A 28,000-nucleotide genomic window follows, 5' to 3' on the forward strand; every position below is an offset into this window, starting at 1 on the left:
TCTGAGGAGTCCATTTGAATTTTGTTTTATTTTTAATAAAAAGCCTAGCTAAAACATAGCTACTACCGTGTCCTCACTCTCCCTGTGGCGCTGGGCTGCATCCAGGAGCCTTCTCCAAAGAGAGACGGGAATGCTCAGTAGAGTCTTTGTGTCGGGCTGCGGGGAGCCAGTAAATGTATAGAGTATGGACCTATAACAAAACGACAATACTAGATGATCAGCTGCAAGGATACGTTTTTTACAAATTGATAACTTTCTTCTCTTCTGTGGAAAGGGTTGGGGTTTGGATGCTCACGGAGCGTTAAGCCTTCCCTCTGCTAAACAAGGAAGCCCGACTGCAGCCCTGCGGTCCGTGCCCTTCCGACCCTGGCTCCCGAACCCAGGCAAGGACTGTCCTCTCACACGGCCCCCAGTGGCACCTGCAGACCTCAGGAATGCTGCAGGGGCAACAGAATTCAGGACAACCGTCCATCTGGCCGGTGGGGGGAGGCTTTGTGTAAAAACAGGCTTTGTCCAGAGTGGTTGGCGCAGACACTGCTCTGTGCCCACTGTTCCCAGTCTGATGACGGACCACCGTCACGTCCTCCGGCCAGCGTGCTGACAGCAGAAGCGAGCCGCACGCAGCTCAGAGCTGACGGGCCAGATTTGGCAGGTGCACTTTGATGATATAGAAGGAATCCAAAGACGAGAAAAGACCCACGAAAAGGGAAGGCGGGTGTTCTTCAGGCGTCTTTTAGCTGTCCTGTTGCTCTCCATGGAGAAACTTGGAAGGAGCAGAGCTTTTCAAAAGTTGTTCCGAGGACTCTCAGACAATGTGTATTTTCCAGAATGGACATGCTACAAAAGCAATCGGAAGGGAAAGGCACTTTTTCTTCTAAGTTGTTGCCTTTAATTGTTTCACCTTTTATGGGCCTGTTTACTAAAAATAAAAGGTCTATGCTGAAACCGACTGGAGGATTAGGCAAAGTTACCTCCCCTCTGAGAACACCTAACATAGCCGAATATAAAAAAGGTGGCTTCTGGAACCGGGTTTCATTTAATTACCTGTATCAGATAAGTAAAAAGACGCTGCAGACAGAGTGAATGCTGTCGGAGCACAGCGAGGACACCACCCAGTGCAGACTCGCAGAGCTGTTCAGGGGGCCAGATTTGGTTTGAACTGGGGCCAGCGGCTCCTTTATGGAGCCTGCTCTGAGAACACACCAGAAGGCAGAGGGCTCTGGCAGGGGCCATCTGCGCACACACACACAGTCAGATCTTGCCTGGTTCCTGGCTGGCGTGGGCAATGCCATCAGCTCTGAGGCAGGGCAGTCATTCTTCCGCCCTGTACTCCCGGCCCTGGTGCTGCATCTTGGAAAGAACGCGCTCGTAGAACAGCAGGTAGGCGCTGGAGGACAGGACCTCCTGCAGGCTGGCCTTGCGGACTGTGTCGTCAGAGATCCACAGCCACTGGTTGCTGGTTGAAAGAGGGTTCTTGGCTGATGGCGGGGACCGTCGGTAAGTCACAAAGTGTCCCGAGTGCATGTCTCCGTGGTGGACCACAACTGCCATCAGCCGGAAGAGGTATGTGGAGGAGCTGAATGGGAGGAACACAGGCAAGCCATTTACAGACAGGCAAAAAAAAGGGTCATGGGCAAAACCGAAAAGTGAAAGAATCCTAGATGTTCAGTGACGGGGACTGATTCAAGGGTACCCTCGTACAAGTGAATACTACACAACCCGTAAAATGCAGATGGGGGCTTCCTGGCAGAGGGAAGACACCCGTCCCGTGAGTGGACATCCATTAATGTGGCAGTTGTACACAGAAGAAGGCCTTAAAGGTTTGACTGCTGATGTCTAGGGGGTGTCCCAAGAAATGTGAAATGCCCTCCTTTGTACTTTATACATGCATTCCCACATGTACACACACAACATACATACTTAAATTCTACGTACTTCAAGAATTCTTTCTTTTAAAGTGCTTTCCATCTGGGACAAAAATAAACAGGAATGTGTAATAGTGCGATTACACCTTAAGATGAAAGAACAAATGTCTGTGTTGTCATCCGTTTCTGTGCAAAGCTAATTCTGGAAACCGGGAGAACCAGCAGCCATGAGAAATGAAGACTGTGCCTCCCCAGAGCAGCTCACCTGTAGTCAGGAACCACCGGGAGCGGGAAGGGCATCTGGGCTGGCAGGGGAGGCAATAAAGATGGGGAGCAGGCGCCATTCATAAAAATTGGCGGTTTGGGGCCCCCAGGCTGATTCAGAACTGCAAGAGAAAAGGGCTCCAGGTGACAGCAGCAGTAGCTGTGGGGACACACCACAGCCTCCGCTACCTTGAGTTTAACTCCCCGACAATGCTGCAAAGAAAAAACCAAGCAGTTCATTGTTAGGCTGATTCCTACCTTTGTGTGTGTGTGTTTGTTTTTTGTTTTTTTAGATTTTATTTATTTGAGAGAGAGAGCAAAGTGAGCAGGGAAAAGGGAAGGGGGAGAACTGGAGTCCCCACTGAGCGAGAAGCCCGACTTGATCTCAAGACCCTTGAGATCATGACCTGAGCCAGAGGCAGACACCTAACGGCCTGAGCCACCCAGGTGCCCCTACCTTTTTGTCATTGACATTCTTAATCCAGGGTAGGAAAAGTGGGTCTAGCTTCCAGTCTGCTGCTTACTTTGACAGCTTTGTGAATCTTGAAGCAGCTCCCTGTCCGTTTGCTCAAGATCCGCCAGAGTCAGGCTGTAGCTAATTTACTGGCATTTCAACCTAAACCAAGGTTTCTCAATCCTGACACTGCTGACATGTTGGCTGAATAACTCTTGCTTGTGGGGGCTATCCTGCGCATCAGAGGATGTTTCCCAGCATCCCTGGCCTCTACCCACCAGATGCCATTAACACCTGTCTCTCGGTTGTGACAACCAAAAATGCCCCTGGCTACTGCCCCACGTCTCCTGGGCGACAGAACTCCCTGGTTAGAACCACTACCTAAACATTCTCTATTCTTTAATTTCCAGCTTCTAAAGAATACCAACATATAACCATGTTGATAAATGTTGATGGGTGTAGATAAAATAGTGAAGGAGATACTGGCCTCTCTTTTCCTGTGTCACACGCGCGGGCCTGTAAGTACCCAGCAGGCCCCATTGGCCGTACAGTAGCCACAGCCAGCATGCTGTGGCAATGAGCAGACCCGGAGCCCCAGCTGGGAGAGGAGGGATCCAGGGTGAGCCCGGCCTGGATTGAAAACGGCAGCCAGGGGCACCTGGGTGGTTCAGTTGTTAAGCTTCTGCCTTTAGCTCAGGTCAGGATCCCAAGGGCCTGGGATCAAGTCCCGCACTGGGCTCCCTACTTGCTGGGAAGCCTGCTTCTCCCTCTCCCACTCACCCTGCTTGTGTTCCTTCTCTCACCATCTCTCTCTCTGTGTCAAATAATAAATAAAATATTTTAAAAAATAAAATGCAGCCAAAGACTGAGCCCTCTTCCCACTGCAGCAACTCTGATGTTCATCTACAGATCTGCTGAAAAAAGGTAAAATACAGTCTTCCTGTGAATGGTGTACTGCCAAGCCGCACACCTGCGGAGGCAAGAAAGAATAAAGGCAGCAGAGGGCTACGGAGTCAGAAGCATCTGGGGTGCAGGGAAGCCAGGCCTCTGGCTGGACTGGAAGCAGGTGTGGGTGGGGAGTCAGGGCTTGGGGCTCTTAGAGTTGGTGGGTTTTCCTCATCTACGTAATTCTAAAGAACTCAAGGAGCTAGAAAAGAGAGCTTTTAAAAACTGCCCAATGCTGCCTTCTGGTGCCCGTTCTCCCAGTGGACTGATGTTTGTCCTTAAACAAGTCCTTTCAGCTCCCGTGGCCTCGATTTTCCCCTCAGCAAGACTGAGGGCAGTTAAGAGCGACCTGCTCCCCGGGGGCCGAGCCTCCCGGGGGGCCCAACTCGGCGATAAGTCGCCAGTGAGGAGGGAAGTGGAGGGAGATCAGTAAGGAGCTCAGTAATGAATGTGTGATCTTTGGGTAGAGCTTCTCCTCCCCACCTTTGCATAAAGGACATGAACTGACCGGGCCAGTTGGGCTCGCTGGAATGCTAGGGGCCAATTATCATCCAGTCAAAAGGTCAGAAAACCATCTTAAGCTTTTCTTCCCATATTTTGTCAACTATGATACTGTTTTTAAAACCGTATACCTCTTTACTATGTAAGTTTAACCTCTTTTAAGGATTCTTCCCTCCTGTACCCCCAGTCCTGCTGTTCTCAGGAATTCAAGCAACCGCTGGACCAGCTCCCCTCGTGGCATAAGGGCCCCAGAAGGTGGTGACGCCGGATTCCTCTTCCCTGTGCCGGAAGTTCTGAGCGGTGGCTCCTTGGGCACACACCTGGGGCGGGGGCGACCAGCCCGTCCTGCAGGTCTTGGGCGGGCCCCGCGGCCTCGCTGGGCTTGGGGCTCGGCTGCCCGGGTTTGTGCCCGAGCAGGTGATACTTGTAGATGTCCATCATCAGGAACTCGTTGAACTGCACGTGCTCTTGCCGCTTCAGGGGCGTGCCATGGCTGGACCAGCTCAGCCGCTGCAGGTGGATGCAGAGACACTGCGGGAGCTGCAGGGACAGAAAGCGGAGGGGCCGTGTGTTGGGGGTGGGACACGGGGGGTCCCTGAGGGCAGAGGCGACAAGGTGTGCAGGGTGCTCACCTTGCCTAGCTTCAGCTGTTTAACAAAGGTGGTCCTCTGGTGCTCCACCTTCTCCCCATTCAACGTCCCTTTGGCTTCGATCTGAAATAAGAGAAAGATGGCTCTGCAGAATTCCTCGGAAGGAAACGTCTGGGGAGGGCTGCAGCCGGTCGGTGTTAGGTCTGTATTTAGTTGGCACCCGACTTTGACCTGCTAAAGGAGCTCGGCTGCCCAGTTAATTGTGAGATGCTCTCACTGTTTTACTGTTAAGTAAGAGTGACAGTGGGGACAAGAGAAAGGACGGCATGACAAGGAACTCTGTGGCAGCGTGTCATCTGTTTTGTTCTGCGTCTTCAGAAATTCGGGTTCCCATGGTTCCTCTTCTTCAGAGGATGACATGCGGACACTGAGGGGAGTCAAGCCCGAGAGAGTCAGCAGGTGAGTGCTCCCGTTTCAGAGCAGCACACTCATAGTTTCTCTAAACATTCTGCAGATGAGGCAAACTCATCTGGGAAAGAGCTCGGGTCCACAGGCTCCCGATTTCCCAGCCAAGTTACGTAGCTGAGGCCACAAAGCCCCCCTGGCTCTAGTCGGAAGAGCTCAGGCCAGTGGAGAGCGGCGGCATGAGAGGTACTGCATCAGGACACCAGGGCCAGCTGGGGGGTGACACCGGGCATGAGAGGCATACCTGTGTACAGTTGTCACATACAACATCCCGCACCGATTCGGAGGAGATAAAGTGGTGAAGGCAGTGGTCCAGGGTCAGTGGATGCCCCTTAAGCACCAGAAAACAAAATTCACGATTACCGTTCAATTACAAGGAAACTATTAACAGAAGGCAATGCGATCCCAGAGCTTTATTTTTGCTTAAATGGGCAATAAAACTTGACAGGTGCAACTGGACATTCCCTGAGCATATGTGGAGCTCTCAATGGGTGGATTCGAGGCTATGAGGACGTATATAACACTGCAGAAACTTACAGACTACCACAGCGTTTTAGAGATCTTTAAATTTAAGATTAATACGTGTGTGTGTGTTGAGAAAAAGCCGAAATTCTTGAAACTGGAGAAAAACCATTCACTCTCTTCTCCCTCCAGATTGGGCCATGGTACCACACACGACAACCAAGACAGGTTCAGCCAACCATGTGCCAGAGTAACGCACAGGACATCGGCTACACATAGTACCTCAAAGCCTGCTCAGATTTCAGTGTCTCCAAAACAGACCCCAAATAAACCATCGCTCAGTACATACCCACGTGGCAGCTGGGATACTCAGTGAAAGGCTGTCGAAGGTATCAAATCGTACAGGACTCTGAAACAAACATTGCAGGAAATCCAGAAAGGACGTATGTTCAAACCAGAGCTTTAGAGATGAGAAGACACATGCCTATGAAACAGTTTAGTATTTCGATGCCCAACGCTGACATAATGAAACACGGTGTACTTACCTAGAAGCAAATTCTATTACAAACAACCCTGTCAATGTAAGTGGTACAGTAACACCAAAGGCCAGTTTATAAGATCACAGTAAGAGAACATCCCTGACCAGTAATGTAGGGATTTTATCCTCAGGAAATAACCATGGACAAAACTGTAAGGATGTTCATCCCAGCATTATTTATAGCAGCAAAATGTGAATAGCTGAAATTTCTAGGGAACGATGAAGTGAATTACATCATATCCACAGAAGAGCACCCTCTGTTCCAAATAGCACAGTAGGAGTGTGTGAGTGTACAGAAAGACACACCTATTATGTTATTAACCGCAAAAAAAAAAAACCCAAGTGATAAAACAGGATAAAAATTGCTGCTTTTGGTGATGGGAAAGTAGCTTAGCTAGACTGGCTGTCCTTGAGATAATGCATAGACATTCTGGACCGAAACAAAACACAAGCATTCAGATGACTGGATAGCTACTGCCAAGTCCTGCGAAAACAGGAACTTTACAGTGAGATTTGCACTGTGTGACTTTTTGCTTGAGGGAACTCCCCAGCCTACGCTATTCAGTATCAGGTGGCAGAAAGCTGCATTCTCACAGGATGGAGGTCTCAGAAGACAGAGCCCAAGCTAGTACAGAGGCTGGGGGAAATCCCAGAAAGAGGGCAGCCACAGAGAGGATGAGGCCCCAAATCAAGGTACAAACCCTGCCCAGTTGCAAGGCACGGGCACGCAAGTGTGCACACCCACACAGGGAAACCCCAGGAGCCTAGCCAAAAAGCTAAAGTGAGAAGCTGAAAAAACTGCCCCGAGATTTTGCTGCCCAATGTGGGGAAAACAGTTTGGCTTTGAGCTCAGCCCAGTCAACTGCACATCAGAACAGAATTCATTATTTTTCGGAGAAACATAGCAGAATCCAAGTCTCTACTACAATGTTAAATATGCAAAAAAAAAAAAAAATTACTAGACATACAGTGCAAAAAGGAAAATATAACCCATGGTGAAGGATCCCATGGATGACCTGGATACTGAAATTAACACGAGGGCCTTAAAAGAGAATTGTGACAAGTAAGCTCACAGACACAAAGGAAGAGAGTTATTTAGTCCTGTTGGAGGACAAATGGAGAGTCTTAGCAGATAAATGGAAACGATAAAGAACCAAATGGGTATTATACAACTGAGAAAAACAACTGAAATGAATAGTTCCCTGAGGGGTACCTGGGTGGCTCAATGGGTTAAGCCTCCACCTTTGGCTCAGGTCATGATCTCAGGGTCCTGGGATCGAGCCCTACATCGGGCTCCCTACTCAGTGGGAAGTTTGCTTCTTCCTCTCTCTCTGCCTTTCTGGTGCTTGCTCTCATGTTCCCTCTCTCATAAATCAGTAAAATCTTGAAAGAAAGAAAGGACGGAAGGAAGAAATGTTCGCTGCACAAGCAAAGTGAAGACAGAGCAGAGGCTATGAACTTAAAGATAAGTACACAGACTTATCCAGTTTGAAGGATGTGGAGGGAAGAGGTTGAAGATAAATGAACCAAGCCTCAGTGAGTTGTGGAACGATACCAAGCAGACCAATGAGGAGAGAATGGGGTATACATAATATTTTGGGAAAAAATAATGGCCCCCAAAATGTGCAAATTTGGTGAAAAACATAAAGGTACAGATTTATGAAATTCAGCAAATTCCAAGCAAATACAAAGAAAATGATACCTAGGCACAGGGCGGACAAACTGCCGAAGCTCAAAAGTAGTGAGAAAGTCTTACAAGCTGGCAGAGAGAAAAACGAGATGTCACATACAGAACGACGGTGTGAATGATGCTGGGTGTGCATCCAAAAACCCGGAGGCCAGAAAGCAAGAGAATAGCGCCTTTAAAGTGACGAGCTGGAAGAAAGCAAGGCAGGTGTTGACTTGCCATTTCACCACGCAGGGAGATGAAGGGGAAGATCTAGGTGGAGGGTAGGCCAAATGCAGGCCTTTGGCCAGTGCAGGCCAAAGTTGGATCAAAAATAAGACAACGGAAAGAGATATCCTAGAAAAACCTATAAAAAGTTAGGGGCACCTAACTTTTTTTTTTTTTTAAAGATTTTATTTATTTATTTGACAGACAGAGATCACAAGTAGTCAGAGGGACAGACAGAGAGAGAGGAGGAAGCAGGCTCCCCGCTGAGCAGAGAGCCCGATGTGGGGCTCGATCCCAGGACCCTGAGATCATGACCTGAGCCGAAGGCAGAGGGGCACCTAACTTTTTTTTTTTTTTCTTTTTTTTTTTACAGATTGAGAGAGAGAGAGAGAGATTACAAGTAGGCAGAGCAGCAGCCAGAGAGGGGAGGAAGCAGGCTCCCTGCCAAGCAGAGAGCCCGATACGGGGCTCGATCCCAGGACCCTGAGATCATGACCTGAGCTGAAGGCAGAGGCTTAACCCACTGAGCCACCCAGGCGTCCTAACTCTTGATTTCGTCTCCGGTCATGACCTCGGGGTTGTGAGATCGAGCCCTGCCTCAGGCTCCCCACTCAGCCGACTCTGCTTGAGAGACTGTCTGTGCCTCTCTATCTGCCCACCCCCCGCCCAGCTCTCTCTCAAATAAATAAATAAATAAAATTAAAAAAAAAAAAGAAAAAGGGAAGAAAAGAAACACTACTTAGATGGAAACTAACCAGACAAAATAGACTCCAGGACAAAGATAAAATATTTACCAGAGAGAAAAAGGGACATTTTATCAAGACAGTGAGAGTCAACTCATCATTAGTAAATGTCTGTGTACCTAACAGCAAAGTCTCATATGAAATTCTGCAAAAATAAAAATAAAAAAAGAAAAAGAAATGGATAATTCTAGCAGATTTAAGGAAGATTTAATTTAAGGAAGAAACAATATTGATCTTAACCAAAGTCTTTCAGGAAATGGGGGAAGGAACACTTCCCCACTCACGTTATGAGGGTAGTATAATCCCCATAACAAAACCTGACAAGACATTGCGAGAAAACTGTAAGACCGATGGTCCTCATAAACATAGACACGAAGTACATCACGGTAAAGTGTTCATTCCAGAAACACAAAGCTAGTTTAACCTTAGAAAAACCAATCACTGCAATTCACCATGTTAATGGAATGAAAGAAAATCATGATGCTGAGTGAAAAAAGCTAGTCAAGAACCATGTATTGTATGATTGCATGCATACGAAATATCCAGAATACGCAACTAGAGAGACCGAAAGTGGGTTAGTAGTTGCCTAAGGCTAGAAGAGTGGGGGAAATGGAGAGTAGCTGCTCATGGGTACAGGGGGTTCTTTTGCGGGGAGGTGGGGAGGCTGAAAATATCCTAAAATTGATTGAGATGATAGTTACACAATTCTCTGTTTTTGTATTTATGTTGGAAACTTTCCTAATAAAAAGTTATTTTAAAATGTCAAAATTAGGGCACCTGAGTGGCTCAGTTGGTTGGGCCACTGCCTTTGGCTCAGGTCAGGAACCCGGAGTCCCAGGATAGAGTCCCACATCAGGCTCCCGGCTCCGCAGGGAGTCTGCTTCTCCCTCTGACCTCCCCCCTCTCATGCTCTCTCTCACTCTCTTTCTCTCTCTCACATAAATAAATAAAATCTTTTTTTAAAAAAAGGAAAAAGAAAAACCCAAACAAACAAAACCCCCAAACCCTGCCAAACAATAGAACCTGCTGTGTCTACTGTCAGTGTAGACCCAACCTCAAGACTCAGGTCTGCTGCTCTCAGAACAGAAGATGCCACAGAGGGTCAAAGGACATGCGGGCACTAAGTAAGGGGAGGTGGTCTATCCATGAGGTAAGCAGAGCCAGGAGACCACAAACGCCATCTATTAACATCAGTCCACACTCTACAGATGCTTCCCGAGTCTCGACTTGAAAGGGAACCTCACCCGAAAACAGCAAGCACTGGTACGGTATTTACCTGGTGGTCACAGTGTTTGCAGACCATGTTGCTCGTCAGCCTTCCGTGGAAAGGATGCTGAGATTTCCAGTGATTGGACGTGGGGTGAGGTGAGCCTGGAACACAGAACATGTCTTGCTGTGTGCCACCTTGGCACCAACCTCAAAACTCGCCCTCCTTTTTAGTATTTGGTAGCAACTCCCTCTTTGAAATGAATGTTCCTGAAAAGTAAACTGAAACAGCTTTCCTTATGGACTTCCATCAAAGACAACCCATCCCATTCACAGGAAAATTTATGCAAGTCCTTCGACGTGGTTTCTGTACAATGGGTACAGCCCATTTAAAAAAGGAATCTGGGGGCACCTGGGTGGCTCAGTGGGTTAAAGCCTCTGCCTTCGGCTCAGGTCATGATCCCAGGGTCCTGGGATCGAGCCCCACATTGGGCTCTCTGCTCAGCAGGGAGCCTGCTTCCTCCTCTCTCTCTCTGCCTGCCTCTCCGCCTACCTGTAATTTCTGTCTTTCAAATAAATAAATAAAATCTTAAAAAAAAAAAAAGGAATCTGTACTATATGTTAGCTAACTTGAATTTAAATAAAGACTTGAAAAGAAACAAATTAAATTTAAAAAGGAACTGGTGTTGAATAATGTATTTTCACAAACATTCGCTTAAGATGTTTAGATGTCCAAGGAAGGACACCACGAAAGAACATTCCAGAAAGTGAGATAAACTTCCGAAAATCATCAGAGTAAGCAAGTTCTGAAAAACTGGAATTTTTTTTTTTGATAAGATGGGAGTTGGAGTAATCAACAGTGTGGTAAGCTAGTCAGAAACACACGCCCTACAGTCAGGCGGCCCTGGGCTCTGTCCTGGCTTTGCTTCTCATTAGTTTTATGACCCAGGAAGTCACTTTATCTCTGTGAACCTTGGTTCACTGGAAATGGGGACAATTATTAACCCATTATCCCCATGATCAACTTCACACCACCGTTGTGAGTCTTAAATGAGATGCTATAGGGTGCGGCACACAGCTTGGGCCCGAAAAGACAGTCACTGTTATTACTAGTGATGCATAATGGAATTCACATGTCCTTTTCTTTTTCCCCCCTTAAGTTTAGGTGTTAAGAAAAAAACAGTCTCCTCCTAACGAGGACTGTGATCACCCGCTGAGGACATGGCAGTTTCAGCTTAAGGAGCTCCTCATGAGATCAGTTCAAGAAGGTAGAAAGGAAACCCTTGTTGGAAGTAGAAATAAGTCCGTTGCTTTTTTTTCCAGGCGGGAAACGGAGCAAGGTGTGAGGGAACGATTCAAGATGGCCCAAGGGAACAAGGTAAAACCTAAGCTCCTCTGCAAGTACACACAGTTCCAGCTGGACTGGTTGTCCCCAGAAAAAGGTTGTTGTTGCTGTTTGTTTTTTTATTTATTTATTTATTTTATTTATTTTTTCAGCGTAACAGTATTCATTCTTTTTGCACAACACCCAGTGCTCCATGCAAAACGTGCCCTCCCCATCACCCACCACCTGTTCCCCCAACCTCCCACCCCTGACCCTTCAAAACCCTCAGGTTGTTTTTCAGAGTCCATAGTCTCTTATTGTTTGTTTTTTTAATTTAAACTCTTTATTTCTCATTTTTTTCTATAAACATATAATGTATTTTTATCCCCAGGGGTACAGGTCTGTGAATCGCCAGGTTTACACACTTCTTCACAGCACTCACGATAGCACATACCCTCCCCAATGTCCATATCCCCCTCCCCCTCTCCCAACCACACCTCCCCCCAGCAACCCCCAGTTTGTTTTGTGAGATTAAGAGTCACTTATAGTTTGTCTCCCTCCCAATCCCATCTTGTTTCATTTACTCTTCTCCTATCCCCCTAACCTCCATGGTGCATCTCCACATCCTCATATCAGGGAGATCATATGATAGTTGTCTTTCTCCGATAAGGTTGTTGTTTTTAACAAGCAAATGACTGTCACATCTCAAAAGTACCCATCTTACATGTTCTAGTTCAAGGGGAATGATTACCTCTTGTGTGGCAGGTTATTTGTTTAGGAGTTATTTCTGGCTGCTGCTATAGGGGAAAAAAGAAAAAAAAAAACAGACTGAAAATCCAGCTGCGATCCCTTTTACCAGCCCCCCACCCTGCTCCTAAAGCTTACGAGTTTCCCTGCTGGTTGCACCACTTAAACCCAGTTTTTAACCAGAGATCCTAATAGAAGCCCTAATGAGTTCGCTGGCTGGTAGCCGTACCCCATCTTTCATTAAATGGAAAGCACATTTCCTGTCTCTGGAACATTCCTCCCTACTCCTTTATTAGTTAACTTCTATCAACTCCCTAATATTTATCATGTTCCAGGGAAATGAGGATTCATTTAGCATTCCTGTGGCTCCTTGTTCCCTGTATTAAATAGAGGGAAAAATACCTTTTCTTCTCCAAGCCAAGACAAATTGCAGTAATGAAATCATTTTAAAGAGCCCTGACACCCCTAACCAAAGTCACCAACTGCAAAGGTTGCAGCTGAAGACAATCCCCCAGCCCCACGCCCACTCTTGATTTTTACTGAGACTTACTTCCGAGTTTAGAGTCGTACAAGGACTATACTCACATTCCCTATCTATCCCTGTGAAACAGGCACAAGCCACACACACGTCTTGGACCTACTACGGGCTTACCTCCAGGGAATGCACATCAAACAAATGGGTGACCCGGGGCTGCCGGTCCCGCTCGTCTTCCAGGGACGAGGTAATGACATGGAATAACTCGTGGGCGTCCTGTCAAAGGGCAAAGCAGCTTCAGAGACGCCAGACGGGGCCCTGGGTGCACCGCCAGGCAGAATCCTGCAGCTAAGAGGGCAGAATTGCTTTCCACCTTCTCAAGCTTCAGCCTATTAAACGGAACTTTATATCCCAGACATTTTCACCCCAAAGGCCCTCAACTAAGGGGCCCAAGGGTTGGGGGGGGGCTGCCTTCACACCAACTGTCTCTGAGCCTGTTTCAGCTTTGTCAACATGGCCCTGACCTCCACTCCACTGGACTGCTTTACTGTGGTAAAGCATGCATGCGACATCCAAGCTGCCCTCTGAGCCTGTTTTTAGGCACACAGCCCTGTGGGGTGAAGCACACTCACGTTGTTGTGTGAGCATCAGCATAACTCATCTAGCTTTCCCAACCGAAACTCTGTCCCCATATAATTCTGACCCCACCCCCTCCCTGGCGGCCATCTCTGTGTCCAGCAGTTTGGCTCCTTGTGGGGACTTGCACAAGGAATCATAGTGTTTATCCTTCCATGACTGACTGGCTCCACTGAGCTTGAAGTCTGAGAGGCTCACCCACAGTGTAGACCGTGTCAGCATCTCCCTCCTTCGTGAAGTTGAGGAATATTCCTTTGTGTGTGCATATAAGTATCTAAGCACGTATAGTCATGTACATTCTATTGCACGTGTGCGCACGCGCACCCCCCCCCAACATCTTGTGTATCCATGCCTGCGCGGATGGACACGGGCTGCTTCGACCTCCAGCGGCTGTGGATAGCACAGCTCTGCACGTGGATGCACGAGCATCTGCTGGAGTCCCGGCTTCCAGTTCTTTGGAGCACACACCTGGACGTGGAATTGTTCATCATATGGCAGGGGGATGCTCTCTCCAAAAGTCAAAACCATCCCTGGCTCTTCAGGGATGAGCAGGTCTCTCCTCCCCAGAATTCAGAGGCAGTGAGAGCTGTGCTCCCCCGGGTGATCTTTTAAGAGGCAGATGCCTTTACTCTTCGGCTTTCAACGGTGAGCCAGCACACATGTTCCCATCTCAGGGCCTGCTCTTCCCGTCCCATCTTCACACAATTGCCTCCTTTTCATCCTTCAAATTTCTGCTGAAAGGCATGTCCTGAAGGAGACCCTCCTGCAAGGACCCTCCCTGACACAAGCCCCCTGCTTCCACCTTCTGCCGGTGCAGCTGGCGGGGGGGCCCTCTACCTCCAACACACACCCCAAATTTCAGAGGACTCTGTCTCCCCTGCCTCAACCCCAGCCTGAGCCAGGCCATCAGTAGCCCGGATGCCTGCAACGACCTCCCGACTTTCTTGTCTGCTCCCTCTGCCCCACTACGGTCCCCCTGGTACAGCACATCCTGTTCAAACACAGACCAGGGCATAGCTGTCCCTGTTCCAGGCCGCCAGTGGCTCCCCAGCACACACAGAACAGGAGCCCAACTCCGGCCCAGGGCACCCGGGGGCCCGCACAATCTGCCCCTTGCCGCCGTCTGAGCCCCTCCCCCCGACTGCCCTCCTGCCCCTGGCCACAGCCATGCTGGCCCCCTTGTCCTTACCCAAACGTAGTATCCTCTCACCCTTCAAGGTCCTGTCTGAAACACTCTGTGCCCAGCTCCTCACAGGCCTCCCTTGTTTTCAGACTTCAGCAAAAACCTCACGTCTCCAGAAGAGCCTTCCCTACCTAAGGGAGTCTCTGCACTGCTTTTCTCCCCGCCCCACCCCAGCTCCCGGCCCCCGCAACTTGCACTGGCACATCAGCACACTTTACTTCTTGCTAGTGGATATTGAAATGACCTCCACAGTCCTCTGCTAGAATATGACCTCCCTGTGAGCAGGAGCCCGGCAAGACCCATTTGCCACCACGACCGCATGCCCTTCACAGGCCCCACCTGAGGCAGGCATTCCACAAACATTTGGGGCTTGTATCCATGAATCCCCTCCCAGGCTCGGAACAGCAGTTAGCAAGAGAGTGATGGGTGGTTCAAAGATAAATGAGGCAAAGCCTGGAGGGACTCACAACCCAGGGATAGATGGGGCAGCCTGGCTAGGGATCTCGCAGCGGCGCTAAGCCTGAAGGGGGACTGGCTCTTCCAGGGAGGCTCACGGACAAGGCATCTGAAGCAGGAGCAGGGGTTCGCCAAGGACAAGAATCCCAAGATAGCCTGGGGTCAGACCCAAACCCCATTCTATCCCTGTCAGCCACGGAACTACTTGGCCTTGAGACAAGGAATGTCTTGAAGCAGAGGGTAGCTTCGTTGTGCACTTCTGCATCAGAGCGGCCCGAATCCTGCCCCTGCCACTTCAACAGCTGTGTCACTCTGGGATTCTCTGAACCTCAGTGTTCTCCTCTGCAAGATGGGGACAGTAACAGTGAGTCCTTACAGGCGCGCCGTGGAGATGAATGCAGAGAAGTCACTCGGGTCCAGCACCCGGCCCGGTATGTCCGCCACAGCTCTAGCTCCGAAAAGTGGGTGGGAGTGCGAGTCTGTGTGCCGCCGACTGACGAGATCAGTAATGGTGAAGATGCGAACAGGCCCCAGGCCAGGTGGGAGGAGGCCGATGGCCCACTGCGCCTGCCTCTTTCCCAAGCACCCCACAGCACTGAGTGGCTCGGTGATGACTGCAGGCTGAAGCTGCTGGAAACACTTCCCCAGAGGAACGGAGACATCGGCCGGTCCTTGACAGAAGAGCAGGACTTAGACAAGGGACCTCATGTCCTTGGGACTAAGTCGCAGTCACTCACTCAGTTTAGGGAGAGGAAAACGAGGCTAAATCATGCCAGCTACCAGAGGAGGATTTAGTAAGCATTTTCTAAATGGAAAAACATTTCGGGGCGCCTGGGTGGCTCAGTGGGTTAAAGCCTCTGCCTTCAGCTCAGGTCATGATCCCAGGGTCCTGGGATCGAGACCCACGTGGGGCTCTCTGCTCAGCGGGGAGCCTGCTTCCCTTCCTCTCTCTCTGTCTGCCTCTCTGCCTATCTCTGACTGTCAAATAAATAAATAAAATCTTTCAAAAGAAAAAAAAAAAACAAAACATTTCAATAGACAAGGGATTCATCGAGACGCACTGTAAGAGAGTTGAAACCACCAACACTGTGTTTAAAAAGGAACACCTGCTTGGCTTCAGCCTAGGATGGAAATAGAGGTAGTCTTTAAAAACAAGGGGAGCGGGGCACCTGGGTGGCTCAGCGGGTTAAAGCCTCTGCCTTCAGCTCAGGTCATGATCCCAGGGTCCTGGGATGGAGCCCCGCATCGGCCTCTCTGCTCAGTGGGGAAGCATGCTTCCTCCTCTCTCGCTCTCTCTCTCTCTCTCTGCCTGCCACTCTGCCTACTTGTAATCTCTATCTGTCAAATAAATAAATCTTTAAAAAAAAAAAAACAAGGGGAGCTTGGGGTGCCTGGGTGGCTCAGTGGGTTAAAGCCTCTGCCTTTGACTCAGGTCATGATCCCAGGGTCCTAGGATCGAGCCCCGCATCCGGCTCTCTGCTCAGCAGGGAGCCTGCTTCCCTTCCTCTCTCTCTGTCTGCCTCTCTGCCTACCTGTGATCGCTGTCTGTCAAATAAATAGATAAAATCTTAAAAAAAAAAAAAAAACAAAACAAAGGAGCTGAAAAATCTTCTCACCTCACTTTCCAGCATTTTTAAATGCTTTTCACTCCCAGTCCACCCTTTTGGGGGCCTAACGGCTGTCTCTCATTTCTCAGGTCCGGTGTCTGGACAGTGCAGGCAGGAACACCCAACACAGAGCTGGCCAAAGCCGGCCCGGAATGTGGAGAGAGGACGTTAGACGACCTGACCCTACAACTTCATCGTCTCAGCTTCGGCCAGACTCACTGTCCAACTAGCCGTCTGAGGAGGACGGTGGCGAGGACTGAAAAAGGCAGTGAATCTGTAGTTGTGGGAAAACGGGTCCAAGGGGTGGGAGTAAGGCCCTGGGGTTACTCATGACACCTGCTCAAGGTCGGAGGCCACTTCAATTAATCTAGACTCTAAAATCGGATTTCTTTTTTTTAATGAGAATGTGGTTCAGAAAAGGGTCTCACCTGAATCTCTCTGCTTCTACAGTAAGCCACCTGCTTGCTGCTCGCCAAAGGACCCAGGTAATCAAGTGCAAAGTCACTCGAGGACCAAACAGAGGCTCGCTCTTTGGCAACTGTTCAAACCCTCTCCTGCTAACCTTCCACCCACTGGGAAAACAAAAATAAAACCAAAAACAGCTGTCTTTTTCCTCTGACCACGAGAACAGGAACAAAGTTCGTGATCTGGTCCCAGAATACGAAACTGCCACAGAAATGTACACTCAGGCCAGGCAAGTGCAAGGTCAACACGCATTTATTCCTCATGCCGCAGCATCGAGCCTACTTTTCAGCCTCATTGCCAGCGCAGGCCCCGCGCGTGAGTGGGCAGGACTCTGAATGGGGTGCTCACCTGTTCTTCAAAGGAAGAGATCTGCCATCTGTACATTCTCAAGACATCCAGCAAGCAGCTTGCATCTAAGACCTCATCATCAGTGACTTCTTGGCAGGACAGAGCTGGAAACCAGAAAGGCAACTGTTAGATTCACTGACAAATCAAAAAACCAGGAAACCTACCCCGCACAACATATCAAAGCTAATTAAGCATCTCACTGTAAAATTCACCTTGGAATTATAGCTCTTTCATTATTCCTCTCTGTAGCCTTACCCAAAGGCTTAGAGGGCTGTTAGGCACTGTGTGTTTCCTGAGTCAATGTGATTTTTCATGAGCCTGTAGCATTTAAATGAAGAAACTGGCTTCAGCCTTTTGAATTACTGCCTCAATATAAATTGTTACAAGATTTCTACTGAATGAAAGGTTTTAACTCACAACTCTGAGGGCGGGAGGGCCCTTAAACATTTCATCTAGTCCAAGCCACACTCAGTGCTTGACTCGCCTCTATCGGACTCTGAGGCCGCAGGGCCTTCGCTTGTGTCCATCCGCCTCGGAGTTTCTGATTATCATGGGAAAGCAGCAAGCCATATGTGGCAGCCTGAAGGGGGCTGCTGTGGGGTTAACTTTTCTTTCTTTCATGTAGGCTCCATGGCCAGTGTAGAGCCCAGCACGGGGCTTGAACTCATGACCGTGAGATCAAGACCTGAGCTGAGATCAAGAACCAGACACTCAACTGACTGAGCCAATCAGGTGCCTCTGAGTTTACTTTTCAGTCATAAGTAGAATCAAGCCTAATGAACAAAAACACGAGTGTGATGGGCTTATGAGTTTACATTATAGTTACAGCTAGATCAAGGCTTGGCAAACGTTATCAAGGGTCAGACAAGAGACATTTTTGGCTTTGCGGGCTCTGCAGCAGCTGCTCAACTCTGCTATCATAGCACCCCGGCAGCCATAAAGAGCGCGTAAATGGGCACGGATGTTTCAATAAAACTTTACTGACGAAAGCACACATGGTCCGCACACCATAGTCTGCTGATTTCCTGATCCTGTCGGCCTCCTGCCACATTATATTTCACTGGACCACGACGGCTAGAGTATGGAAGATAAAAATACTGGGGCCTGCTTCCCAAATGCAATTAACTCTGGGAAAACGAAGCTGGCCTCTTTCTTCTCTTTGATCTGCAGTTAGTGAACTCGAGACATTCCTTTGACTACTTCAGGCTCTGACTCGGGAAGTTCTGAGCAACCTCCATCTGGATCTGAACGTGGTGGTGCCTCTGGGTGGTAACGTGGGGAGAAGCAGCAGCCCAGTGGCCAGTGCTAAGTCCTGAGGCCTGTCTTACCAGGGCAGATCTAGCCTGGTGTCAGACCTTTACCCTCCAGAACAAAGGGAGCCTTTTCAGAAGGCAAGTGTACTTCCCTTTCTCCTCCTACACTCGGGCAGCCTGTCAGTTGGCTTTTCTCCTCCAAAGGAAAATTTTACTGTCCCCTTTAGCCTAATTTTGCCCAAAATGCTGTGGGGCAATTTGGCAATATCTACGACTTTTCATATCCTATAATTCATATTCTAGTAATCTCTCAGGATCTACGCTAGGGAAACAAAGGCTTGTGTGCACTACGGGCGCAAATAAGAACATTCACTGTAGCCCGTTTATGACAACGAGGCCCCGGAGGCAAACAAATAGCTAAATAATAGTATCTTGCCATTATGGATACTGTGCAACTGTGAAAGTGAACGAGGTTTGCAAATCGCACGTCTGACAAGGGACAGATATCCAGAACATATTAAGAGTGCCTGAGACATAACAATAAAAACGAAGACAACCCAACTCGAAAATGGAGAAGGGACTGGAGTAGACATTTACAAAACAAACACGAACACAAAAAACACAACTATACAAATGTCCAGAAACACAGGAAAACTCATGCTCAACAATACTTCTAGTAGGGAAATGCAGATCAAAACCACAATGAGATGATCGCCTCACACCCAAGACTGCTACCATCGAAAAGACAGACAATAACAAGTGTTGGCGAGGATGTGGAGAGTTAGAGCGCTGCGTGCACTGTCGGGGGAAGGCAAAACGGTGCATCTGCCCTGGAAAATAGCATGACGAGTCCTCAAAAGAATTAAACAGAATTACCACCTGATCCAGTAATTCCGCTTCTAGGTATATACCCCAAAAGAATTAGGAGCAGGGACATGAGTGGAGATCTGTGCACCCATGCTCACAGCAGCATTATTCACAGTAGCCAGTGGGGGGAACCACCCAAATGTCCCTTGACTTATGAATGGACAAACAAAATGCCACATGTACACACAATGGGGTATTATTCTTCTGAAGCCTTAAACAGGAATGGTTCTCTGCCCCACACTACAGCATGGATGAACCTCAATGCTGAGGTGAAATAAGCTGAGTGAAATGATGCTGAGTGAAATAAGCCAGAAGCACGAGGACAAACATTGTAGGATTCTACCTCTGGGAGATACAGAATCAAACTCAGAGACAGAAAGTAGGGCTGTGGTATCCAGGATCTGGGGATCGAGGAGAATGGGAAGTCATTGCTTAATAGACACAGTTTCCGGATGGGATGATGGAAAAGTTCTGGTGAAGAGAAGAGTGGGTTCGGTTACCCAACAATGTGAAGGCACTCAAAACGCTACCCAAATGTGCACTTAGAAATGGTTAAGATGGTACATTCTTTATGTTATGGATATTTTACCACAATTTTTAAAAAGTGCGCAGTGGGAGTGAGCAGGCAACACACAGAAGATATAAGCCCGATAAACTCAAAAAGAGGAAAAAATGAATGTGGTAGGGTTACGTGTGCTAAAACGGACATTCTTCCACCCTGGATATTATTACGCTATTTGGTTATGAAAAAAGATAAACAAAACAATATGTAATTTCTATGGGTGCTTAGAAACATATTTAAGTGCACAGAAAATGGTCTGGAAGGATACATCTGTATTTTTCTTTGGAAAGAAATGAGGGGAACGGGAGCAGGGCAGTGATAAAGGGGAACCGTCACTTTATGAGTGATGCTTTAAATTTTTATCAGCAGAGTGTATTCAAGCATTACTTGTGAAATTAAAAATTATCTCTAAAACCCAAAATGAACGACCCTGAAAAGCAGAGACAGGGAAGGGAGCCTAGATTCTAGGTGTAGCACGGCTCCGGTTCCCAGTCCTGGGTGACGCATGTGAAAAGGGGAGAGCAGCGGTCATGATGGGACAGGTACTCAACCTGTGTTCTACCACCCACATTTCAGCTTTCCGCTCTGGGATGGTACTTGCTTACAACAGGGGAGCAGAAGAAATTACTTTTAAATTGCCTGTGGGACAGAAGAGCAGAACTCGCTTTCTGTGTCAAGCTGAGATCACCTGGGAACACATCTCTGCGGAGCGAGAGTGAACCGAGTGTTTTCTAAATCCAGTTTTTTCCTGACTGTGAGAGGGATATATGCTTACTGTTGAGAGCTTTAGAAATGCGGTTGTTATAAGAGACTCTTAATCTCACAAAACAAACCGACAGGGTGGCTGAGTTATGGACATTGGGGAGGGTGTGTGCTATGGTGAGTGCTGTGAAGTGTGTAAGCCTGACGGTTCACAGACCTGTACCCCTGGAGCTAATAATACATTATATATTAATAAAAATTTTAAAAAATTGTTTTAAACAGAATAATAATAATTAAAAAAGAAATACAGTTGTTTGGTTTTAAGGTTTCCAAACTTGCCACAAGACCAAAATTGCCAAGATAAACGTTTTGGGGTTTTCCTGTCCAGCCTCTATCTGTGGAAATCTTTGCTTTGCCGAAGTCAAATTACAACATATTTCAAACACCGCTCTTTTAAACTTAACATTATAGCCTATGCCTCTCCCACATGAAAAACATCAACAACAAAAAACACTTGGCAAAGATGATTCATAATGGCTACATAATATTCCAGTGACTGCTTAATCATTCTCCTGTTGGACACCCCCACGCTCTCCTCCCCTGCCTTCCTTTGTAACCAGGTGTTGGGAAATCTTTGCACACATCCCAGCATTTCCCAAATCGTGTTCTGTGGAATGTCCTCGGGATGTGAAGAAATGTTATGGGAGGAAAAATTCGTTACACAGGCAAAAAGCTGGTTTAAAAAAATGAAGGTGGACAGGTGACCTCTTCAAACCCGTGCCAAGCCTGTTTAACAGTGACTCGCTTGGCTCAGGGCGCCTGGTCAGCCACTCTGGAGCTCATGGGCTCTTACAACTCCATTTCAGGCTAGTGTCTATCATGGTCAGTGGAGTTCCCAAGGTCAGATGGTACTGGACACTTTGCGAGCTAGCACCGTGTTGTTCCAAGCTGCTCTCCATAAAGCTGGCCCTGTGCCACCCCGCCACCAGCACGTGTGAACATGTTGTCCAACAGCTGGGCAGGACTGTGGAGTTTTCAGTCTTTGCTGACAGGCAGCACAATGATAACCTCACCGTTAAGGTTATTTCTATGTCTTTGGCCAAGTCGCACATCTGAGTGCCTGTTAGATACTCTTCCAATCTACCTAAATACAGTCTGTACTATTTCTTCTGTGAACCACCTTATCGCTTAGGCTAAGACACTTCTTTTTTCTAAACTTTAATAAGCCAGAGTACTTCTTACAACCAAAATGCTTAAGTGGCCGTGGATTTGTTCTCTTCCCTAAAAAGCTGTTAATACACTGACAATTTTTAAAAACACATGGTTATGTCTTTAATTTTTTTTTTAAATAGCTGTTTGTATCTACTGCACCCACAGTGTTTTTTGGTTTTCTTTTTCCATGATGATCTGTGTTTCACACAGAAGCTATTAACCCTCTGCCTGCCCTCAGGGCTGCTGCTTTCAAAAGACACACAATCCCCTTGAAGTTCCCGGCTAGATACCTTTGAGAAGGTGCAACAGCGTTAAGGATAAATACTGGTGGGGGGGGGCCTCCTTCTGATCCCGGGTGTACTGGGTAGTAAACTCTTCCAGCCACTTGATGAAAGCGGGGCAGGCAGACAGGCCTTGCAGCAGGGAGTTCATGAAGCAGGTGTTCCCTAAGTTGACAAGGCCAGGCACCAGCCCTGAAAAATGTGGGGGGAAGAAGAGAAAAGCACATCACATTGGACCATCTCTTTCTCTCCCACTTGGGAGCTAGGGTTTTTGCACTGGAACCTGACACCGAAAATCCCAATCTCAGAAAGTCCTTATCCACAGAATCGGGGGGGCCAGGCATTCTGTCTGTACCAAATCATGGTCCTAGTGTTGCTCCTTCAGAAGACTGTAAGCGACAGAAGGACAGGTCCCCTGTCATGGGTTACTTCTGACCGCCAACAGTGTCTGGCACGGCTTGTACAGAACACTTCATAACATCTCTCTCTCATTCTCTCTCTCCTTTGATAAGAAAGCAACATCAGAACAGAAGAAAACAACTGTTCTTTTGTTGCTCCCCAGAACAATGATTTTGTTCTTATAATCAGTGCAAAAGATACCAGAGAAATTCTGATCAGTCTTTCTGTGAAGAGATCAACAAAATTTGACATACTTCCCTTTTCCGCTGAAACTTTTTCAAAAAACTTTTTATTATGAAGGTTCTCACACACGCATAAAACGAGAGGATATATAATCAACTCCAATCGTAACCACCCCCCGATTTAACAACGATCATTTTGCTATACTGATCCTTTTTTCTGTTTGCTTGTTGCAGCTGAATTTTAAGCAACATAAGGAGAGTAGCATTTACAAAAGGGGGCATATTTTAAAATAAGGAAATAGAATTTTGTATTAAAGACAGTAGCTGGGAACTCTTACTAGCTGACTAGCAGCTAGTCCGCGAAACCACAAACGCGTCACACAATTCAGCGACACCACAAACGCGTCACACAATCGGTCAGCTGTACTACTGAACAACACAGGCATCCGAGGAAGAACAGTTAGACAATGAAGCCACGTGAACTTTTTCATTACAGAGCGTGTCTCAAACTCAAGATTTTAGAGGGGGAGGAACAGAAATCTTTACACTATAGGGTCTAAAATAATGAGTCATTAAAAATAATTTCTGCTTAAAAGGAAGCAATGTCCCCAAACTGGAGATACACGAGAACAAAAACTGCCCTCTTCTTTTTGTACTGTTTTGGGACACTAAGGGCTTGGGTCAAGTCTACGGACTATGATGCGATAACCTCACTCTTACCTTTTCTACGCTTCTTTCTTTCTGTAATCGGACCCCAGATCACATAGATGCCCGCAGCAAGGGCAGCAGCAATTCCACCTATGACACCCCAGTTCTTCATGACTTTGTGCCTAGGAAGGAAAATAAGTTTACTGTCTTCCTCCTCACAAGCGCGTCACGTGTGAATACACATACAGGTACAAAGAAATACCATTTCATCAAAATGACCGACGGGCCCACCAAACACCTGATGTTCAAGCTGAACATTCTCATACAGTATGGGGTCATGTCTTGAAACTCAGCATGTTCAGACACTAGGATTTAAAGCCTAAGGCAGGTCCCAGAAGCCCCGTCTCACTCGGGGGGGAGCTCAGGTTTTCCCCTTATTCTGCCTCCCATGCTGGCACCACATTGGCTGTATCAGGGCCTTTGCACGGCTGCTCCCTTTGCCTGGAATGCTCTCCCGCTCCCCGGATCACTGCATGGCGCTCTCTCTCCCTCCCCTGCACTTCTAACCAACAGTGAGAACCTGCACTGCTGATCCCTTCTACCCAGTTCTGCATTTTCTTTTTATCACCTTCACTTTTTTTTTTTGTAAAGATTTTATTTATTTATTTGACAGAGAGAGATCATAAGTAGGCAGAGAGGCAGACAGAGAGAGTGAGAGGGAAGCAGGCTCCCCGCTGAGCAGAGAGCCCGATGCGGGACTCGATCCCAGGACCCTGAGATCATGACCTGAGCCGAAGGCAGCAGCTTAAACCACTGAGCCACCCAGGCGCCCCACTTATTAACTACAGTTATTGTCTGTGTTCCTCACTGGAAAGCAAAGTCCCTGTGGGCAGGGATCTTTGTCTGTTTTATATATCCCAAGTCTCTAGATCATGCCTGGCACCTAAGAGGTTCCTAACGGTATTTACTGGATGATTACACACCGGAGAAAACATATAGAAATGAATCTATCTTTTAGAAATAAACAGGGAGGGGAGCCTGGATGGCTCAGATGGTTAAGCGTCTGCCTTCAGCTCAGGTCATGATCCCAGGGTCCTGGGATCAAGTCCTGCATCGGGCTCCCTGCTCAGCAGGGAGCCTGCTTCTCCCTCTGCCTCTGTGTCTCTCTCTGTCTCTCATAAATTAAAAAAAAAAAAAACTTAAAGAAAAAAAGATTATTAAACAGGAAGGAGGCATACAATAGTATAAATGGCTTTTCTAAATCTTTACTAAATTAAAAATGTCTTAACTTGAGGCTTAAGCACTGAAGTTATTCTCTTACTACAAAGACACTTAAGCAATTTAAAACACTGTTTTTATACGAAGTTATGTATTTCCAGCAAATAGGACAAACAACATGTGGGTGAATATCTATATATACAATATATACCTAGACAGATGTGTTTGATATATTCTTATTCCAATGTCTGCAGCAGAATACTGTTTGGAGCTCAGCTCAGTCAACATTAACTCAATGAAGAGTCACCAGTGATACCACTAACTGTCTGCAACAACCAACATCTTCCTAATAGCATAACTAATATGACACATAACTGATCACTGAATTCCAAATAAATCTTTGTTCTCTGGGACAAAGTCAAGAGAATGCACACAGAACTTGGTTAAGAAAGGGGAGTTGCAGGCGCCTGGGTGACTCAGTCGTTAAGCGTCTGTCTTCGGCTCGGGTCATGATTCCGGGGTCCTGGGGTCGAGCCCCGCATCAGGCTCCCTGCTCAGTGGAGAGCCTGCTTCTCCCTCTTCCACTCCCCCTGCTTGTGTTCCCTCTCTCAAATACATAAATAAAATCTTAAAAAAAAAAAAGAAGAAGAAGAAGAAAGGGGAGTAGCCTTAATCTGGATCAATTAAGGCTCTGCTCTTCCTTAGAGCATCATTTTCCCTTCTCAGGCTCAGCTCTGTCACCTGTACAATGGGGACGACCAAGACACCTGCTTCATGGAGTTCTGACAGTCAAACAAGTGCTAGAGCATACGACGCAAAGATAAGGGCTTAACAAACATTAGCTACTACAATTATTAAGTATTAACCATCTCAATTGCATTTGGGAAAGTTATTCTTGAATTTCTTAGTGCTGTATTGTGCTGACTTCCACACAACAGGTGTATTAACAAAAGTGCCTGGAAAAGTTAAAGAACGATTACTGAAATTCTAAAGCACTTTACAACTGCTTTAAATTCCCTAAGCAAACACTAATATTTAAGGGTGCATACTCTACGCCAGGCACTGTGACAATCTTATCTCATCCTAAAAACAATCCCACAGAGGTAGGTTCTATTATCATCTTCATTTTCTTTTCTTTCTTTTTTTTTTTTAAAGAGCAGGGGAAAGGGCAGAAGGAGATGGAGAAGCAAATTCCCCCCCTGAGCAAAGAGCCTGATGCTGGGCTCGATCCCAGGATCCTGAGATCATGACCTGGGCTGAAGCCAGATGCTTAACCGAATGAGCCACCCACATGCCCCCATCATCTTAATTTTCATGTTAGAGATGCAGCCAACTTGGTCAGAGTGAGTGAGGCAGCATTGAACTGAACTCATGCCAAGTCTGTGCTTAAAACCACAAACCTCCCAAGGGAAACTGAAGGACAGAGAGTCAGAAGGGATGGGAGAGAGGACTTGCTCAGGTCCTCAGCAAGGTATGGACAAAAAACCCAGTGAAATTTGGTGACTCTGGAAACCCCCATCCTTCTGCAAAATGACAACACAGGAGAGCAGTGGGGTCTAGGGTAAAAAGATCTGTCTTTTCCCCCAGCTCTACTGTGAGGTCAGCTGTAGGCCACAGGCAAAACCATCTCAAGGCCCGTTCCCCATCTACAGAATGGGGGCACTGGACAGGACAGCCATCGAGGGCTCCCAGCCCTAGCATAATAAGCTCTTTAAACCTGCTCCAGTTCCGGGGCGCCTGGCTGGCTCAGTGGGTTAAAGCCTCTGCCTTCGGCTCAGGTCATGATCCCAGGGTCCTGGGATCGAGCCCCGCATCGGGCTCTCTGCTCAGCAGGGAGCCTGCTTCCTCCTCTCTCTCTCTGCCTACTTGTAATTTCTGTCTTTCAAATAAATGAATAAAATCTTTAAAAAAAAAAAAAAAACCTGCTCCAGTTCCAGAGCAAAGAAGCTAGGCTGAGCAACAGGTCTCAGTCATTTAGGGTCAGTAATGGGGATGCAGTGTTCAGCTCCCAAGACTGGAGCCCACAGGAGGATGAAGAAACGAAGGGAAAGAGGGACGGACCCTGACACGACTGGGGCCCCATACTATGGGGGTTCCTAGCAGGAATGGGAGACCTTAGCAGGACTGGAAGCCTTTACCGGTTAAGGAGTCCTGATCTGTTCTGGGGCCCTTGCAAGACAGAGATTCACAAATCAGACTGAAGACCCACATTGAATAAGGGATCCCTGGCTTGACTGGAGGATGGGGGATGACAGGAATAGGGGTACTGACAAAATGGGGGAAGGGCTAGCAGACCTGGGTGGCTTTGCAGGGCTGTGAGATCCACGGCAGGACTGGGGACTTGGCAAGACTGGGGAACGCTGGCGGCCCAGGGCACGACAAGACTGGGGAGTCCAAAAGGACTGGGGGTACCCTGAAAGGATTAAGGGGTCCTGCAAGGCCTGCGCAGCAGCACCGAGAGGTCTGAGGGCCACTGGCAGAATTCGAGGCTCTGACAAGTCTGAGGGTGTCTGGAAGTTCTGGGGACAAGGACAGGACTGGAGGAGGATATGGCAGGTGGGGGCAGGGCACTGAGAATTTGGGGCGCTCGCAGCACTGAGGAGGGCTGACAGAATTGGCATTGCCGAAGAAATGGAGGGCCTGGAGGCCCATCCGCCGTCCCGCTTCGGGGCCTGGGCCTCCAACCGAGCCCGACGCAGAAGCCTCCGGAATGCTTGCTCCTGCCAGCGCCGTGAAAGGCCGCCGCAGGCCCAGGCTGGGGACCCTGGCCCGGGCCTCTCCGCCCGCCCCGCCCCCCAAGGCTCACCTGACGGCCGCCCCGGTCCGCAGGAAGCGCTGGATAGCCCGGTCGGCCGCGGTCATCGCCGCCTGAGCCCGGGTGCTCAGCATCGCGGCCGCGCGGGAGACCCGCCGCCGCCCCCGCCACTACCACCTCGCGGGACTGAGGGCTCGGAAGGTTCCCGAGGCGGCGGAACCTGCAGCCGTAGTCCTAGCTCCTCTGGGGAAGGTAGGACGAAGGACCGGCTCCCCCGAGAACCGGAAGCAGCTGCCGCCGGAGAACAAGAGCCGACGGACCACATCCTTGTTTTCCCTACTCCTGCTTAGCAACCGGCGTCAGCGTCGGTTACCGAGGGAGGCCCTGTGGCTCCGGCCCGCTGGGTGTTCGACTTGTGCTTTGGCTCCGTGCATTTTAAATGTCCCACTTCCAGCTCCTGGGACCATTTTAATGTTTTTAGTTATAAAGAGGGCAGGCCCGCCCGGAAGCGGGATCAGGCCTCGGCCAACCTTAGTTATTATTGTCGTCGGGAGTGTAAATAGGTCGCGGAGGAAAGGCCTTTCCTGAGCGCGCAGGCCCACCTCTGACCACATCAGCAGAGGGCGCGAGGCCTTGGATGACAGCCACCGAACTTACCGTTTGCTTACGTGCGTTGCTGAGTACGCCACATGCATTCGTCCCGTTCAACCTTCACACCGGCCCTAACGTGACCCGTACTTTACAGGAGGCAGG

The 28,000-nt window shown here is 48.2% G+C and overlaps 1 protein-coding gene across 3 annotated transcripts; it reads right to left on the reverse strand.

Annotated features, from left to right (window-relative positions):
* Nucleotides 1-9: 9 nt before the first annotated feature.
* USP30 (ubiquitin specific peptidase 30) lies at nt 10-27,986 on the reverse strand. Of its 3 annotated transcripts, none has more exons than XM_046024994.1 (13): nt 27,905-27,986; nt 23,347-23,456; nt 22,055-22,237; nt 17,169-17,272; nt 12,651-12,749; nt 12,003-12,048; nt 9,998-10,092; nt 5,896-5,955; nt 5,329-5,415; nt 4,662-4,742; nt 4,350-4,569; nt 2,131-2,251; nt 10-1,576 (listed from the first exon to the last, which is right to left on the reverse strand). In XM_046024994.1, exons 1-13 carry the CDS (start codon nt 27,940-27,942, stop codon nt 1,312-1,314), a joined length of 1,509 nt encoding a protein of 502 aa, XP_045880950.1. In that variant the 5' UTR covers nt 27,943-27,986; the 3' UTR covers nt 10-1,311. The 3 variants fall into 3 exon arrangements, with proteins under 3 accessions (XP_045880950.1, XP_045880949.1, XP_045880951.1); XM_046024993.1 differs by lacking the exon at nt 27,905-27,986 and adding an exon at nt 27,299-27,491; XM_046024995.1 differs by lacking the exon at nt 27,905-27,986 and adding an exon at nt 27,299-27,404 and having other exon boundaries at nt 23,347-23,448.
* Nucleotides 27,987-28,000: the final 14 nt, after the last annotated feature.

The sequence above is a fragment of the Meles meles genome, chromosome 12 (assembly GCF_922984935.1).
Source record: "Meles meles chromosome 12, mMelMel3.1 paternal haplotype, whole genome shotgun sequence".
In the NCBI taxonomy this organism is placed as follows: domain Eukaryota; kingdom Metazoa; phylum Chordata; class Mammalia; order Carnivora; family Mustelidae; genus Meles; species Meles meles.

Coding starts and splice junctions, on each gene's coding strand:
- USP30 (XM_046024993.1), bottom strand. CDS start 27,381: ATGCTGAGCACCCGGGCTCAGGCGGCGATGACCGCGGCCGACCGGGCT. Junction 12,049..12,650: donor TTGATGTGCATTCCCTGGAG/GTAAGCCCGTAG, acceptor TTTCCCCTATAG/CAGCAGCCAGAAATAACTCC. Junction 4,570..4,661: donor AACAGCTGAAGCTAGGCAAG/GTGAGCACCCTG, acceptor CTGTCCCTGCAG/CTCCCGCAGTGTCTCTGCAT.